Consider the following 15,152-nt stretch of genomic DNA (forward strand, 5'->3'; position numbering starts at 1 on the left):
GCCATAAGCTAAGATAACTTGAGATCTCCTGCACCCTGGAACCAAGGCCTATGCTACTTATGCCATAAAGCTAGTAACTAGCTCTAGTCAGTAGTCAATATTTGTGATTTTTGTTTTTTCCCCTCTCTTTCCCTGTGAATGTGTGCACATGTATTTAATCAAGAGGTTATTTAGTTTAGTTGTTGCTGTATTGAGATGGGGTCTTTCACTGTAGCCCAGGCTCATTTGGAACTAACTGTAAAATCCAAGCTAACTTTGAATTCATGGCAGCCCTCCTGCCTCAGCCTCCTGAGATGAAGGTATTTTTTGAAGAGCGGGAAAAGCAAACAAAAAAAAAAATCCTCCTACCAGCTTTTCCTAATGAATCTCTAATGGTAGATTAAATGAACAGGTCCACACTCCGCCCCCCTGCTAAGATGAGATGAACTTTTCTGGTACCTGTCCATTATTTGTTTTTTTACCAAAATTTAAAATACTTTAATCAATTTTAGAAGAAACTGCAGTCATTAGTGGCCAGTCTCCAAATTCCCAAGTCTTCACAGCTCTAGGAAGCCATTAGTTTACTTTGTGTGTCTGCATATTTCCCCATTGTGGAGATACTGAATCATATATAATTAAATCAAGCCGGGACTGACTCCTGGGAAGACTCTGGAAGAGAAAGATGACACCCCATCTTCTTGCGTCTGTGGGTGGCTGGGAAGACCCTTAGTCCTATGCGTCTTTTGAATGTTTATCATCACAATCAGCAATGTAAGGACCTTCCTAGCCTATCATTCTTTAATTCTGTCATTGGCCATAAGTTCCACTGCTAGTCAAGCTGCCTGAAGTCCATGAGAAAGAAATTCCCCGGTGTGAGTGAGCCTCACTGAACCCCTGCAATGAGATGTTCTTTATTGTACATGATTTATGGGAATGGGGGAGGGCACTCAAACCCAGGAGGGGTTTTAATTTAGCTGATCTTTCCAAAGCATATGTTCTAGTACAAATAATGCAATCTGTGTTGAAAATATTAGTTATTGAGAGAGTCAAGTAGGAGTTACTCTGGAGAGTCACAGGCAGAAAAGAGTTCTGTCTGTTTTCCTTGAGCTGTTTACAGGGATAACTCAGGTGATATTCACTGAATACTTGAAATAGTCTGAGAATTAAACTCTGCATTCAAAAGGAAAATCTCTGTGTAGCGTTCCATTATAAAAAATTACTGTCCTTTGCCAAGAGCCTCGGAATCTATCTGATATTCTCTGCATTCTGGTGATACTCTTACCTTGAAGTACACCAGTGTTTCCCAGATTTGCTTAATGAAAAATAGATTAAAGTTAGGTGACAGTCACAGGCCTTTGACTAAATATGCCAATATTTGTATTGTCTTGCAGATGAAAGTAAGCGGGCCTGTTTCTCTTCATAAATCTCTTTCTCCAAATTGTTTTTCTGGACAGAGTTCAAGTAGAACAACCAATTTATTTATGCCAGCCCTTGCTCTTTGCAGTGACCGACCCCTTATTGAGCAATCTGCTAGACAAAGAAGGTGGTTAGCAAACAGTGGCATCTGTGGAGATATCAGTGAAGGCCTTCTGCTTGTAGGCACACACACACACACACACACACACACACACACACACACACACACACACACAGAGAGAGAGAGAGAGAGAGAGAGAGAGAGAGAGAGAGAGAGAGACTCCCACACTTCTCTGTTTCTGTTCTTTGAAAATAGGGACACAGATGGTTCTAGATATGTCAGCTTCATCCCAATGAGTCGTTAACCCGAGAGCACCCCACCTGTGAACATATGTCAACACACGTGCGCATTTGCAGCCCATCTTACTTGGTAAAATGACTTGTGGCTTCCAGGTCTGTGTCTTGGGGGCAGAGATTGTTGTAGACGTATTTCAGGTCTTCGGTTCTGCTTAGCTCAGGCAGTCCTGCATGCAACATCTTCGTATCAACAAAACCCAAAACAGAAATGAAAAGAATAAATGCAGACAGTGTCAAGCTTACATGGCTCACTCTGGTGATAGACGTGCAAGCATTTATATTTGTTTTAATGTGCATTTCATTTCATCTGCATGGATGGACATATTTTGTGCTTTTAAACCTCTGCTAGTTAGTTGTGGGCATAAACAATAAGAAGGACACAAAGAACCGTTACTGTCGGTGATGTGTTTGTGCAGTAGTGATTCTGTTGTGGTCCTATCACGAAGCAGTGAAGAAAACATGATCACACAGCTATACCCTTGTCAGAAATTTTGGAGCCACCATGTAAAATCTGAGTGATTTTGAGAAAGTTCCTTGACTCCCTTAAGCCTTCATTGTTTTCTCACGTCTTACGGGGCACAAAATTGCCTGACACCTTCTTGGAGAATCAAAATCTTCTTCATCATATGATGGTTCACCAAATGCGTATTACATTTGTTTCAAGAGGACAAGGCTGTGCTGCAGAAGATGTGGGTATTATGTCCAGGTTGAAGGTGCAGGAACACAGTGTGAAAGTCACTTCTCTGACTCTACAGCTCACTCAATACAAACAATTCCCTCTGTGTAAGTGGAGACAAGTATATTCCTTAGATATTGGTAAAGCGATGAAATAATTAGGAATAGATCTGTGTGTTTTTCTCATCTCTAAGAAGATATTTCGTTTACAATGCACTGTAGGTGGAGGGATATTATTCTTTTTACTCGTAGTCAATTTGTTTTTGAGGAAAACCTTTTTGCACTATTATTTTTTTCTCAAAAGTAGAAGAAGAAAAGGAGGAAGATGGTAGGGGAGATGGAGGAGAGTAAAAAGATATTATCAACACTTCTATGACTAATATGACAAAGGTTCTGTCCTAGAATAGAGAAAGTCACGCAATGAGAAGTCAGTCCTATCAAGAAAGGATGAAATGTGTGTATTGTGAAAGAGGATGGATGAAGTCATAGGTGATTCCTATGGAAAACAGGGATTCCTGCCATTGTCCCCTTACTGTCCTCAGTAAGGCTGAGAGATACATGCACAGAAGAGACCACAGTGCTCTTGGTATGCTCACATAAAGAATTCCAGCGACACTACTGGAACACAGACTATCACCTGTCTGTCTCAAGTAACAGGGTAAGAAATTTCAGCAATACTAAAGCTTTAAACCCTGTATTCCAAAACCAGGACCACGCTAGTAGCATGTGCAAGAACTGACTGTGATACAAAAGATCAACATGGTTGAAGTTGAAGATGAGTTACAAGAGGCCAAGAAGAGTCTGGACTAGGAAATGACGGGCAGTGGAGACATTACTGGGTTAAATATGCATAGGTGGCGCTGAAGAGATCGCTCCACAATTAAGAGCTTGTGCTGTTCTTGCAGATGACCTGAGGTCAGTTGCTAACAGTAACACAACATCCTATTATCCAGCCCCACGGGATCCAGTGCCTCTGGCCTCTGAGAGTTCTCTAACCCCCACACACATTTAGCAATTTAAAAAACTCAATATATATGGGAAATATGTGCATATACACATGCATATGCACACACATATATGAACACACACATACGTATGTACACACGTGGAACATATAGAGACATTAGAAATGACTGGATACATTGAGGGATGAAACGGTTCAAAGTCACAGCTGCAGATGCTGCCTGAGGAGTCATTAGCACACAGATGATAATTGAAGCAAAGGGAACACTGCAAGTCCTAGAGATGAGTCACTTGCCTGTCCTCATGAGCTATCCTTGGCATCTCAACTTTACCATGTCTAAACACGAATAATTCTGGACCAGTGAGATGATTCATTAGGTAAAGTTGCTTGCTGCCAAGCCTGACCACATGAGTTCAAAAATGAGCAAATTCTCTTCAGCCCTGTATTTTCTCCTCTTTCTCACCTCTTATCTCCATGTACAGTGGTACCCAACCAACCAGCAAGAAATCTACATTCCAGTTTCCTCTTTTTCCTGATCCTAAACGCCTGTCACTTAGTTCCCTTAAAAACACTCAGCAGCCATTACACTCCTTCCCCAGCTTCCACTGCAGCCATTTTCACAGTAGTTCACATCGTAACAATGTCTAAATGTTTTCAGTAGCTTTTCCTTATACCTGATGGTGTCAGGAAGTTACTCTCTTAACCTTTGAATTGTCAGCCCCAAATCCAAGCAAAACAATGACACTCTTCACTACAAATATGTTCCTATTTCTCATCTGTCTATGCCCTTACAAATGGTGTCTGCATTTTGGTCATTACTCTTTCATTATGTGAGACTTGGCATTTCTCTCTTGTCATCCACAGAAATCTCCATCTTTGTCACAGACTAGACAATGATGGGTAGCATTCATTTCCAAAGCCATGCTCACTCTTAAGTCAAAGTCACTAATATATATTATATAAATAATATATATATATATTATATATATCACAATCAAAGACCTTTTAATGGTGCTTCTTCTCTTAATCTCCCTTCTAATTTTAGTATTATTTTTCCCAGATGTTCTTGAAGAACCTGATAATTACACTCCAGAAAACTCACTCAATACTCCTGTACACATTAAACCCAAATGATATTTCTTGTTTGCCTACCCTAAAGATACACACACACACACACACACACACACACACACACACACACACATTTATATATATATACATATATATACATGTATATATACATACATACACATATATATACATGTACACACACATACATATATATATTAAAGGATGCTATGGGGAAAACAGATTCTTGGGTACAGGAAAAGGTATAACCAGTTGCAAAGTCCTTTCTTTCTGCCTAAGGGAGCTGCCGCCTGACCCAGTTTTCACAACACAAGAGAGTGTATGATCTCTGTCTCTCCATTTAAGAGACCACTCTAATTCTGGTACCCCAAACAAAGATATTGGTGGAACGAATTCCCACAACATGTATGTATGTATGTATGTATGTATGTATGTATGTATGTATGTATGATTATCTTTTTCTCCAGCTAACAGTGCTTTCACTTTTCCTCTCTTATCTACTAGAAACCTTTGTCTTGCTTTGACCTCTTTTAAAGTACTGTCTTCCAGTTCTGGTCACGTTTTGTTCATGTCAGTTTAGAAATTCTTTGAGAAGAGAAAGTGGACCTTTGCTCAGTGTTGAGCTTGTTTATGTTGTCTAGCATGGTGCTTTGTAAGCCATTGGAATCTAATGAATATCTGACAGATAATGACTGCATGGATGGATGAGTAAATCATTAGAAAAATACCGAGTCTTATTAGGTTTTAAAACTCCACTACTTACAAATTTAATATTGACTGCTAAGTACAAAAATCTGCCCTAGAGAAACACATTTCCCTTGGCAAGTAGAATATGGATTAATTTTTAATCTTTTCTCTAGTACTGGGAGTTCCAGAGACATCTGTGGACTGAGTGAGATTCTCTTTCACTATTGCATGATCATCCACTTGCTAAGACCAGATTCTATGGAGTCTGACTTTCACTCTACTTTCTTCTCTGTCTATCATCTATCTACCTGCCTGCCTGTCTGTCTGTGTGTGTCTCTCCACCTCTGTCTTATCTATCATCTATCCATACAAGCTGACACGTTCAGTCTATGAGAAAGCAGATGAATCCAACTCTCTATCATGTGACTGACTAATGGTTAAATAGTCAAAAGTCCAGCTTTCATGTGTCCCACTCTTTGGAGGGGAGTCTTAGAGTGTGGTAACACCAGAAAATATGGATCTCTCCATAGCTGGTCCTATTTAACAGTGTCTGTTCTCAGACCCACTGCAATGTGTTTCATAGTTTTTTTTCTTGAGGACATGGGTGATGTGTGTAGATGGGGCAGTGGGGAAGGGAGAAGACAGCTGTAACGGGTAGGTATGAACAGGCACAAACACTGGATGGATGAGTCATTTTTTTTTAAAAGACAGGACTTTTGTTTCTGTTATTCTACTAAGTTCAGCTCTATTTTGATAGCATCACGAAGGGAAGCTGTGCTCTCTCCTTTCTGTATAGGGAATCTAGAAAGATTTCAGCCAAGCAATATCTGATATAATAATGGGAGTGATAAACATTTGAAACTGGTGAATTGGTCCCTGTGTTCTTTGAGAGTCTTCCATAATAGTTGATATTGATTTTTTTAATGGGAGAAAAGCTGACGAAATACAGGCTTTTATGATAGTGAACTCAGCCAGCAACACACTTGGGTCTCCTACAGATGTTCCTTTTAAGCAAGATGGGAATTACATAGATTACTTTTCGCTTGCCTTTCCCATGAGGAAACAAAAGCACTGCAGATATCTGGCAACAAGATGCTGTCTGTTGAGGATGGGTCATTAACTCCACATTGAACCCACTGAACGCCTGCGCCCTGTGATCCTGGGTATCGATCATTCGCAGAAGCCAGCCTGGATGACCTGTGCCAAGTATTTCTCAACTGGTAACTGGGTCATGGTGTAGTGCACTGAACTTGTATTTAAAGATGTCAACATGAGAGTCAAAGTGGAGGAAAAGGCCATATTAAATGTGTATGTAGAAAGCAAGTTTTCGTGGATTTAAACTTGGGTTTAATTTTAAAAGAAGCTTTAAGCTAGAGACTGTGTGGTCCTGAAATAGCCACTGAAGACTTTATCTGAAGAGTCTCATAGGATACACACAGGAGTAAAACAGGGGAACTTGGAGGTGGAAGACCAGAAACGGAGGCAACCACACATAACAGTGGTGTAAGGATTTTTCTGTGGGATTCAGTGTTTGGTATTGCCTTCAATTCTTATATTCTGTTTCTTTGTGTCTAAATCTAAGATTATTATTTATTGTATTGAATGACCTCCACTACTATTCTTCACCCTTATTCTAAAAGTCAAGCTAGATTCAATTAACTCTCAGGCAGGTGTGTCTTACTATTTTTGTGAGAAATCGTTTCAAAACAGGATTAAAGCACTACATATAAAATTTTAAAATGTAGTGTGTGTGTGTGTGTGTGTGTGTGAGAGAGAGAGAGAGAGAGAGAGAGAGAGAGAGAGAGAGAGAGAGAGAGAGAGAGAGGGGCGTGAGGAAGGGAGAAAGAGAGAGGGAGGGAAGAAGGTTTACGGGTGGGTATTCGTAGAGGCCAAAAAAGGGTACCAGATTCCTCAGAACTGGATTTACAGGTCATTATGACTTCCTGGATGTGGGTGCTGGGAACTGAACTTGGGTCCTTTGTAAGCACTCTTATTTCCCTTAAATTAAATATATTACAACATTTTTGCTGTTGTGGTAGGAGACAAGATAGCCTTGAAGCTGTAATTTTCCTGCCCCAGCCTCCTGACTGCTAGAATTACAGGCACAAGCCACCATGCCTGGCCTAATGTTTAAATTCTTTAATGGTTAATTACCATGATGAATATTTTTAAAGGAATGCAGAAAGCTTACTGAACAAATGAAAATTTCTCAGCAAGATGTTCCTGTTCATTGAGATGGTCTGCTATCATATTAGCTCATCACACTTAATTGTCATCCAGCATAACGTCACTGGAGAAACAGCTCCGTGAGACTCCACTTGTGTGTTTGTGTTCTGGACATCTGTGTCTGGTTAAGGCACTCAGTAGAGCTGGAATGTTGCCTTTTCTGTAGTTTCTATAGCACGGTTATCATTTATAAATGCTGGGTGCCTGTTACTTATATACACAAATTTTATCACTATTTAACTGAAAAATTTAAGACTCTGGGTCTTATATGTTAACCTATCAATACAGTTCCTGCCACATAGCAAGCCCTTGAGAGGTCATGGATTCATGATTAAGATATTGGGAGAGTCTAACTAGATCTACACAAGTTTAAGAAGACATAAAGATTTACTGATAGTGCCTGGATATTTATTGTATAAATAAAGTCGATTTTGTGGATTTACTGCTCATAGACTTTTCTCTATATCACGGAATCAGCTTGTTATATGTGGTAAGATGTCCCATAAAAGCAATAGAGTCTAAAGGAACTAGGAGCTAGAACACAGATGGACAAATAAGAATTGTTGGCTATAGTTGGAAGTTAACTTGGGGATCCTGAGGCTTGGGGTTGTAACTCAGTGGGAGAGCTCTAGGTTCAATTCCCAGTACAGCAAAAACAAACAAACAAAAGGAAACAAACCATGAGCACACATTAAAAAATATGAATTGTGGAGAAGTAACTAGTGAGGTTGAGAAACTGAATCTTCAACTTTAATCACTACTAATACAAATTTAAATTATACACATGTGCATATGATCCTGTATTGGTCAGTACCCTTTTAACTGATTTATTGATTGATTGATTGACTATTGACTTAATTTTGAGTCAGGGTTTCATGTAGTTCAGGCTATCCTCAAACTTGCTTTGTGACCAAAGATGACCTTGAATTTCTGGTCCTCCTGACCCTTCCTCTCAGGCTCTAGGTTCTGGGATTACATGTGTGTACCCTTGCACCCAGTTGTCTGTAGTGATAGGCAGGCACTTTACCAACTGAAATTTTCCTTAGCCTGACAGTGTTTAAATTAAATTAGCAATGATCTTATATTATGTTAATTAACTGAACTCGACTATATTAGTCCTATCATTAGTCCTTGATGTTAATTATCAGCTAAAATTATGAAAATTAATCTATTAATACCTTAGCAAAATGCCTGGCCCATATGATGCATTCATTACTAGGTTATTTATCCATCAATTCCATAAGATAAAAGCTGTTATCCTCATTTAATAAGGAAACAGTATTTAGGGTTAAGTATAAGCACACCCAAAGAATGTAGCCATTCAAGTGCCAGGCTAGCATTCTATTTTACCCATAACCGTGTCCCATCTAGATGCTGTTGAAGACTGTAAGACAATAGAGACCCAACATCAAGTTTGTCACCTTAATAGCTATGAGCAGTATTGAAAATTCCAAGCCAGCTGTGTTTGCTAGACTCCAAATGACACACGGATGGACAAGTGGTACGCCACTCTCCTTCAGGCAGATTACCATGGATGTATGCACTCAAGGAAGCCACCCCATCATTCTCCAAGAGGCTTTTCTATTGGGTTCTTCTCTTACACTATGTTACTATTCCTCATACCTTTGCGGGTGGACACTGGAAGGAAACACGGAGTCCTCCCTGACCCAGAGAAGACAGGACCACAGCTCAGTAGACCCAGCATATGCTACTGAATCCATCAGTCTCAAGTCCTATCACTAATTAACCAGTCACTTTTAGACTTATTTGGCTTTATGTGTGTGTCTGTATGTGGCTATGTGCCTGTTTGCATGCAGGTGCCTGTAGCCTACAGAAGGACATCAGATCCCTGGAGCCAGAGTTATAGGCAGTTGTGAGCCAACTGCTGAGTGTACTTGGAACTCAACTCAGGTCCTATGCAAGAGAGGTTTGTGCTTTTAAACCGCTGAGACATCTCTCCAAGCCCAAAGTTTGTATTCTTGATACTACATTTCTTAATCTGAATAATGGTCAAGTGTTCAAAGGCAGACAGATATTGAGACAAGGGAGACAGGATGAATCTGCCTCATCTACCTCATTAGGGTGACATTGTATGCAAATCAAATAACTTTGAGGCAGTTTTCAAAAAAAGGGACAATGCAACCAAAGACTTTATTTTGAAAATGATTTTCCTGGATCCTTGGATTCCCTACACAGGATTCCCTCAAATGCAACACTAATGCTATGATGGTAACGTCAGAGATGACAACAGAGAACTAACATTAAATTGTTAAGAGACATGCTCTCTTGCTCACTCTTTCTGGTTTTAAAAGCTCTTTGGGGGAACTCCAACCCATTAGGAGAAATAGATCACTGGCAGAGACAGGAATGGAGCTCAGGACTTGTTATTTCCCCAAGGGACTTACCATTTCTAGAAGGCTCAGAATCAGCTGGCTGCGTTTCCTGACAATGTTATAAGCTCTGCAGCAAAGCTCCACAAAGTCTTGAAAATGCTGAGTGTTTTTTCCACCCTCTGTAATAAAGTACTCCATCTCTGAAGTAAAAATGAAAGGGGCTCGGTCCCTATAAATAAAAACACAATAGCAGTCACGAGGAGAAGACCTGGTGTTTATATAGCAGTTACCACAATGCTATTTCCACTGGATTTTTTTTTTCTAGTCCACTGTGGGTCATTTCAGATCAGTGGAAAAACTTAGTAATTGAGGGCTTTGAATAACTGTCCTGCAGTGGGAAAGAAAGCATAAGGAGTGCTACTATGTCCATCTATACTGTCTTAAGTATTCAATTCCCAATTACATTTGGACAGAGTGTATCTACTGAAAGAAGGTCGCCTCTAATCAGCAAAACAAGTGAGAGCTGTGCAAAGTTGGCACAGAAAGTGTATTTACTAATTCATTTTGAGCTGATAAAGCAGAATTATGTTCAATATCACAGTGCCTTAAAAACCATTTTCCTTCCCTTGGAAAGCAGACTCCTTAGCATGAGAGTTTGGATAAAAGTTAAGATATTATAATAGCAAATTCTTTCAGAAGATAATTTATAAAACAACAACAGATGTAACCAATTCCCTGTCCTATGCTTAGCAAACAGGGAGGGGTTTTTTGTTTTGTTTTGTTTTTAAAGATAGCCATAATTCATTCCACACATGACTCAGTAAAAGCACTGAGCACAGGAGGACATCACAGACCATGTTTTCACACAAGTCATACTGCCCCCTGTAGTTCCAGGGATGGAAAAGCAGGCCGAGTTTCCCAAACTGCTATTTGGGACATGATAATCCAGAGATGAAGTGTTAGCATCTCTAAGAGAATCGGTAGGGGGAGGAACAAAGGTATCTTTATTAAATGAGGTCTCAGCAGTTAGATCAGTGAGGAGGATTTTTTTTTTTTCGAGACAGAGTTTCTCTGTGGCTTTGGAGGATGTCCTGGAACTAGCTCTTGTAGAACAGGCTGGTCTCGAACTCACAGAGATCCACCTGCCTCTGCCTCCCGAGTGTTGGGATTAAAGGCGTGTGCCACCAACGCCTGGCCAATGAGGAGTATTTTGCACAAACTCGTCTTACAGTCTTCCACAACATCGAGAGGCGGACACAGATGTGGGTAAAATAGAATGAAATATGTTTTAAATGTGACAGTCAGGTTCAAGGAAGGTTGCACCAAGTTACAACTGAAGAAGTTGAGAGGTAGTTTACGGCCACTTTAGAGCAGAATAGTGTCCTATGCTGACACAGGCTTTGCTGTTTTAATAAAATTGTAGTCTAACTGGAAATCCTGTCAATATGACTTAACTAGACTGTTCCGAAGTATGAGAATGCAAATGAAAAGTTAACGAAAGCACATCTGAGACAGTGAACTCTGGCAACAGACAAAATACTTTCTAAAATAGTGTTTGGTTATAGTTGTGCTAAAGTGTGACTTTGAAGCTTCGCACTGTGGTTCACACCTGTGAATTCCAGTGCTCCAGAGGCTAAGACAGACTGAGTTTGAGGCCAGCCTAGACTACATGTTTAGTTCCAGGATAGCCTAGCCTGGTCTCAGAGGTGAATTCTGTCTCAAAATAGAGTAATAAAGTTTGCATTTTATAATACATGATGACTTTCACTTGGATTGCTTTGCCTTTCTTTGTCCAATAACTTATTTGTAGTGATATTTTGTTTACGATTTAACAAATAAAGCTTGCCTGAAGATCAGAGTGCAAAGCCAGCCACACTAGTCAGCCATAGAGGCCAGGGAGTGGTGGCACACGCCTTTAACCCTAGCAGTCACACCAGTTAGTCACAGAGGCCAGGCGGTGGTGGTACACTCCTTTGATCCCAGCCCTTGGGAGACAGAGGCAGACAGATTTCCTTGAGTTTGAGGCCACACTGGGCGACATGAGAGTCAATCGGTCTAAAACAGAGAAACAGCTCAAACAAAGGTTACTTCAGCACTTGGGATCCCATGCCTTCAATCCCATCACTAGAGAGGAATATAAGGTGGGAGGACATAGGGCAGTCTGAGCAGCAGTGCAGTCGGGAGCAGTCTGAGGTTTGGTGGCCCCTTTGGTCTGAGCATTGGTAGAGGTGAGAACTTTCTAGTGGCTGGTCACTTTGCTTTTCTGACCTTCAGCTTTAACCCCAATATCTGTCACTGGGTTTTTATTATTCCGCACCACACTTATTCGATGAAAGATATTGAGCACCTGTACTGAGCAAGACCTCTCAAGTGCCAACTCAGCTCCTCGAACTGTGATCACTAGATTTTGGTGTTGGGCCTTCCCACTCATTCTATGAGGCAGTATATGAGTCCACATTTCAGCAAGTCTGGGGGAGGAGATGCTGGAAACACAAGATGAAAGCGCGGGTTCTGGCCCTGAACTTTCTGTGACTTCATTTTCTGGAGTTTAAATTGGGCACCAAACACTCATCTGCTAGACTTCCTGAGAGGCCCAACATAGGAAACATGTGCCTGGTTCATGAACAGTGCTGTGCACTTGGGAGTTGCTATGCCTGGAGGAGGCTCCATGCACAGAGTCTAAGCTGCAGGTCCCACGATCCAGATCTCAAGTCTGAGTTCTGTGCTTCACTAGATCTTGTCCTTGGTGAGAGACTTACTATCGACGTCCCTTGATCACATTCTTCACCAAATGGGTGGGAACACTTGATTATTGGTATTGCTTAGAGGATCACATGACAGAAAAGCACTTCCTGCCACATAGAAAGCTCTTGGTACACTTTAGATCACTGTTGTATATTATTGCTAAGTCTTCAAACAGCCACGAGTGTTTGCAGAGCTGAACCTTGTCACAGCTAAGCCTCTCTCTGTCTTCTTACTCAAAAATGCCATCACTTCCCACTTTGTACTTGAGGATTTAATTTAATCCTGGTTTATCACGATAAACTCCTTGACTACATGAGTCCTTACATGGACCTTTTCTTTTGTTATACATTTGGTAGATCTTGTACCCTGTAGTTTTCATTCTTGCTAATTGTGGTGGTTTGAAGAACAAATGTGCCCCATGGGTTCACGATTTAAATATGTGTTCTCCAGTTGGTGGCACTGTTTGGGGATGTTATAAAACCTTTAGGAGGTGGAGCCCTGCTGTAGAGAATACATCTCTGGGGGTGGACTGTGGTGATTTATTATTTATGATTTATAAAGCTTGCCTGAGGATTCTGAAAGCAAAACTAGCCACAAGCTATAGAGGTCAGGCAGTGGTGACACACACCTTTAATCTCAGGAGACAGGCAGATGGATCTCTCTGAGTTCAAGGCAATTGGGATCACATGCCTGTAGTCCCAGCACTAGGGAGGTGGAGACAGGAGTGATATGGCTGGATGGAGAAAGGAATATAAGACAGAGGAGACAGGAAGTGAGAGCTTTTGCCTCTGAGGATTTGTAGGGACAGGATTGCCTTTTTAGCTTGGTAGAGGTAAGATCTACTAGCTTGGCTGTTTTGTTTCTCTGATTTCCAGCTTGAAGCTTGAACCCCAAATCTATTTCTGGGTTTTTAATTTTTTGTGTTACAGTGGACTTTGAGATTTTATAGCCCCACCCAACTTTTAATCTTTCTTTGCTTTGTATTGATATATAAAACTATGATCAGCCAGCTTCCCTCTCTGCCGGCATGCCATGCCTTCTCCACATAAGGAACTCAAAGCAAACCCTTTGACTACTTAAGTTGCTCTGGGCCCTGGCTTTTTGCCACAGCAACAGAAGAGTACTACCCGCCCCAGTGTTTTGGCAGAGTTTAGGAATATTGTTTTATTAGGGTTTCTATTGCTGTGGAGAGACACCATGACCACAGCACCTGAGATTCAGTCCATCGTGTCTGGGAGCATGGTGGCATGCAGGCAGGCCTGGTGCTAGAGAAATAGCCAAGTGTTCTGCATCTTGCAGGCAACAGGAAGTTGACTGACACACCAGTTACATAAACCTCAAATCCCACCCCTACAGTGACACACTTCCTTCAACAAGGCCACACCCATGACAACAAAGCCACTCCTCCCAATAGTGCCACTCCCTATGGGATTATGGGGGGCAGTCACATTCAAACTACCACAAACATCCTAGACTTCTATAATCTGAAACAAATCTACAAAATGCTGTTTTTTTTTTCTTTTCTATCTTATGCTATGTTCACTATGAATTGAGCTTTGGGAGTGGTTTTAGAAAAGTCTAAAATCTTACAAATTCCTGCTCATTTCTAATGTGGCAGATATACTTTTCTCTTTTCAGCTGATAAAAATGCAACTGACCAAGACGATTTCTCTTAGAAACTTGTCATGTTTCTGTCTCCATGAAATGATACCTTCTTTTTCCCTGGCAACTGCAATGGAAACTCAGGTGCAGAGACCACACATAGCAACTCAAGTACCTGAGAGAAACATCCAAATTAGAGAATCACATAAACTAACATTAATATTGAAGAAACAGATTTCACTGTGTAAATAACAAAGTTGAAATGCTTAGGGAGCCCGAGAAAATAAAAGCTTCCCTTTTTGTATTTTTTACTCACTTTCAATAAACTGTCTAAATGCAATTACACCAGGAGTCTTCTGTAAATGAAAGGACGTATTAGCTACAACAAGGGAAGCATCTAGTCCCTGTACATTACACAACCTTCAGCTGTGCTGCGCTTTGTGAAATGACTCAAAAGTGAACCTAATTCTAGATCATACACTTTGTGGCTTGGGGCTGCTCTCTGAGGTTTTGTGTTATTAGAAACCCAGGGCATACATTGGTTTCCAGATCAGAGCCGAATCTGCTTTTGTTTCTATCCTCCTACACTTCCTACACTTCCCTACCCCCATCTCGCTGTGTGTGTGTGTGTGTGTGTGTGTGTGTGTGTGTGTGTGTGTGTGTGTGTTCTCACCTCCCCTCTCTCCTTCCCTTGTACTTTCCCTTATCTGGTGCTGGTTCAGTGGTAAAGGTTAAAGTTTCCCTTGGGATAAATCTTCCCAGGCTGGCAAGATGGATCAGTGGGTAGAGGAACTTGTAGACTCGTGGATCGAGATTCACTGGACTAGGCTTAATATAGGCTGATATAATTTTATTCAGGGAGAAGGCATTTGCACAAGAAACAGATGACCTAAGCAAGTTCCCTCTCCAAGGGTCCACACAGCTGCTCTCTGCGACCCAGGCTGCTTTCTGTCACCGGACTGGAACCAAGAGAGTGAGCTTGGGTCCTGATCCCCCCACACACACACCTTCCCTCTGTCAGGTCTGCATCATTTGGGTGTGGTCAGCGCTACAGGTTCAGGGGGCCGAATGTGGGGGGT

General features: G+C 41.1%; 1 protein-coding gene across 3 annotated transcripts in view; it reads right to left on the reverse strand.

The window, feature by feature from the left end:
- Pik3c2g (phosphatidylinositol-4-phosphate 3-kinase catalytic subunit type 2 gamma) overlaps positions 1-15,152 on the reverse strand; it is a 302,408-nt gene that overhangs the window by 83,930 nt on the left and 203,326 nt on the right. For all 3 annotated transcript variants that reach the window (XM_035448879.1, XM_027429943.2, XM_035448878.1), the window contains 2 exons: positions 9,799-9,955; positions 1,823-1,932 (listed from right to left, as the gene is read on the reverse strand). In XM_035448879.1, the coding sequence (XP_035304770.1) occupies positions 1,823-1,932; positions 9,799-9,955 (267 nt within the window). The remainder of the gene's footprint in view (positions 1-1,822; positions 1,933-9,798; positions 9,956-15,152) is intronic.

Source organism: Cricetulus griseus, chromosome 8 (genome assembly GCF_003668045.3).
Source record: "Cricetulus griseus strain 17A/GY chromosome 8, alternate assembly CriGri-PICRH-1.0, whole genome shotgun sequence".
NCBI classification, from domain to species: domain Eukaryota; kingdom Metazoa; phylum Chordata; class Mammalia; order Rodentia; family Cricetidae; genus Cricetulus; species Cricetulus griseus.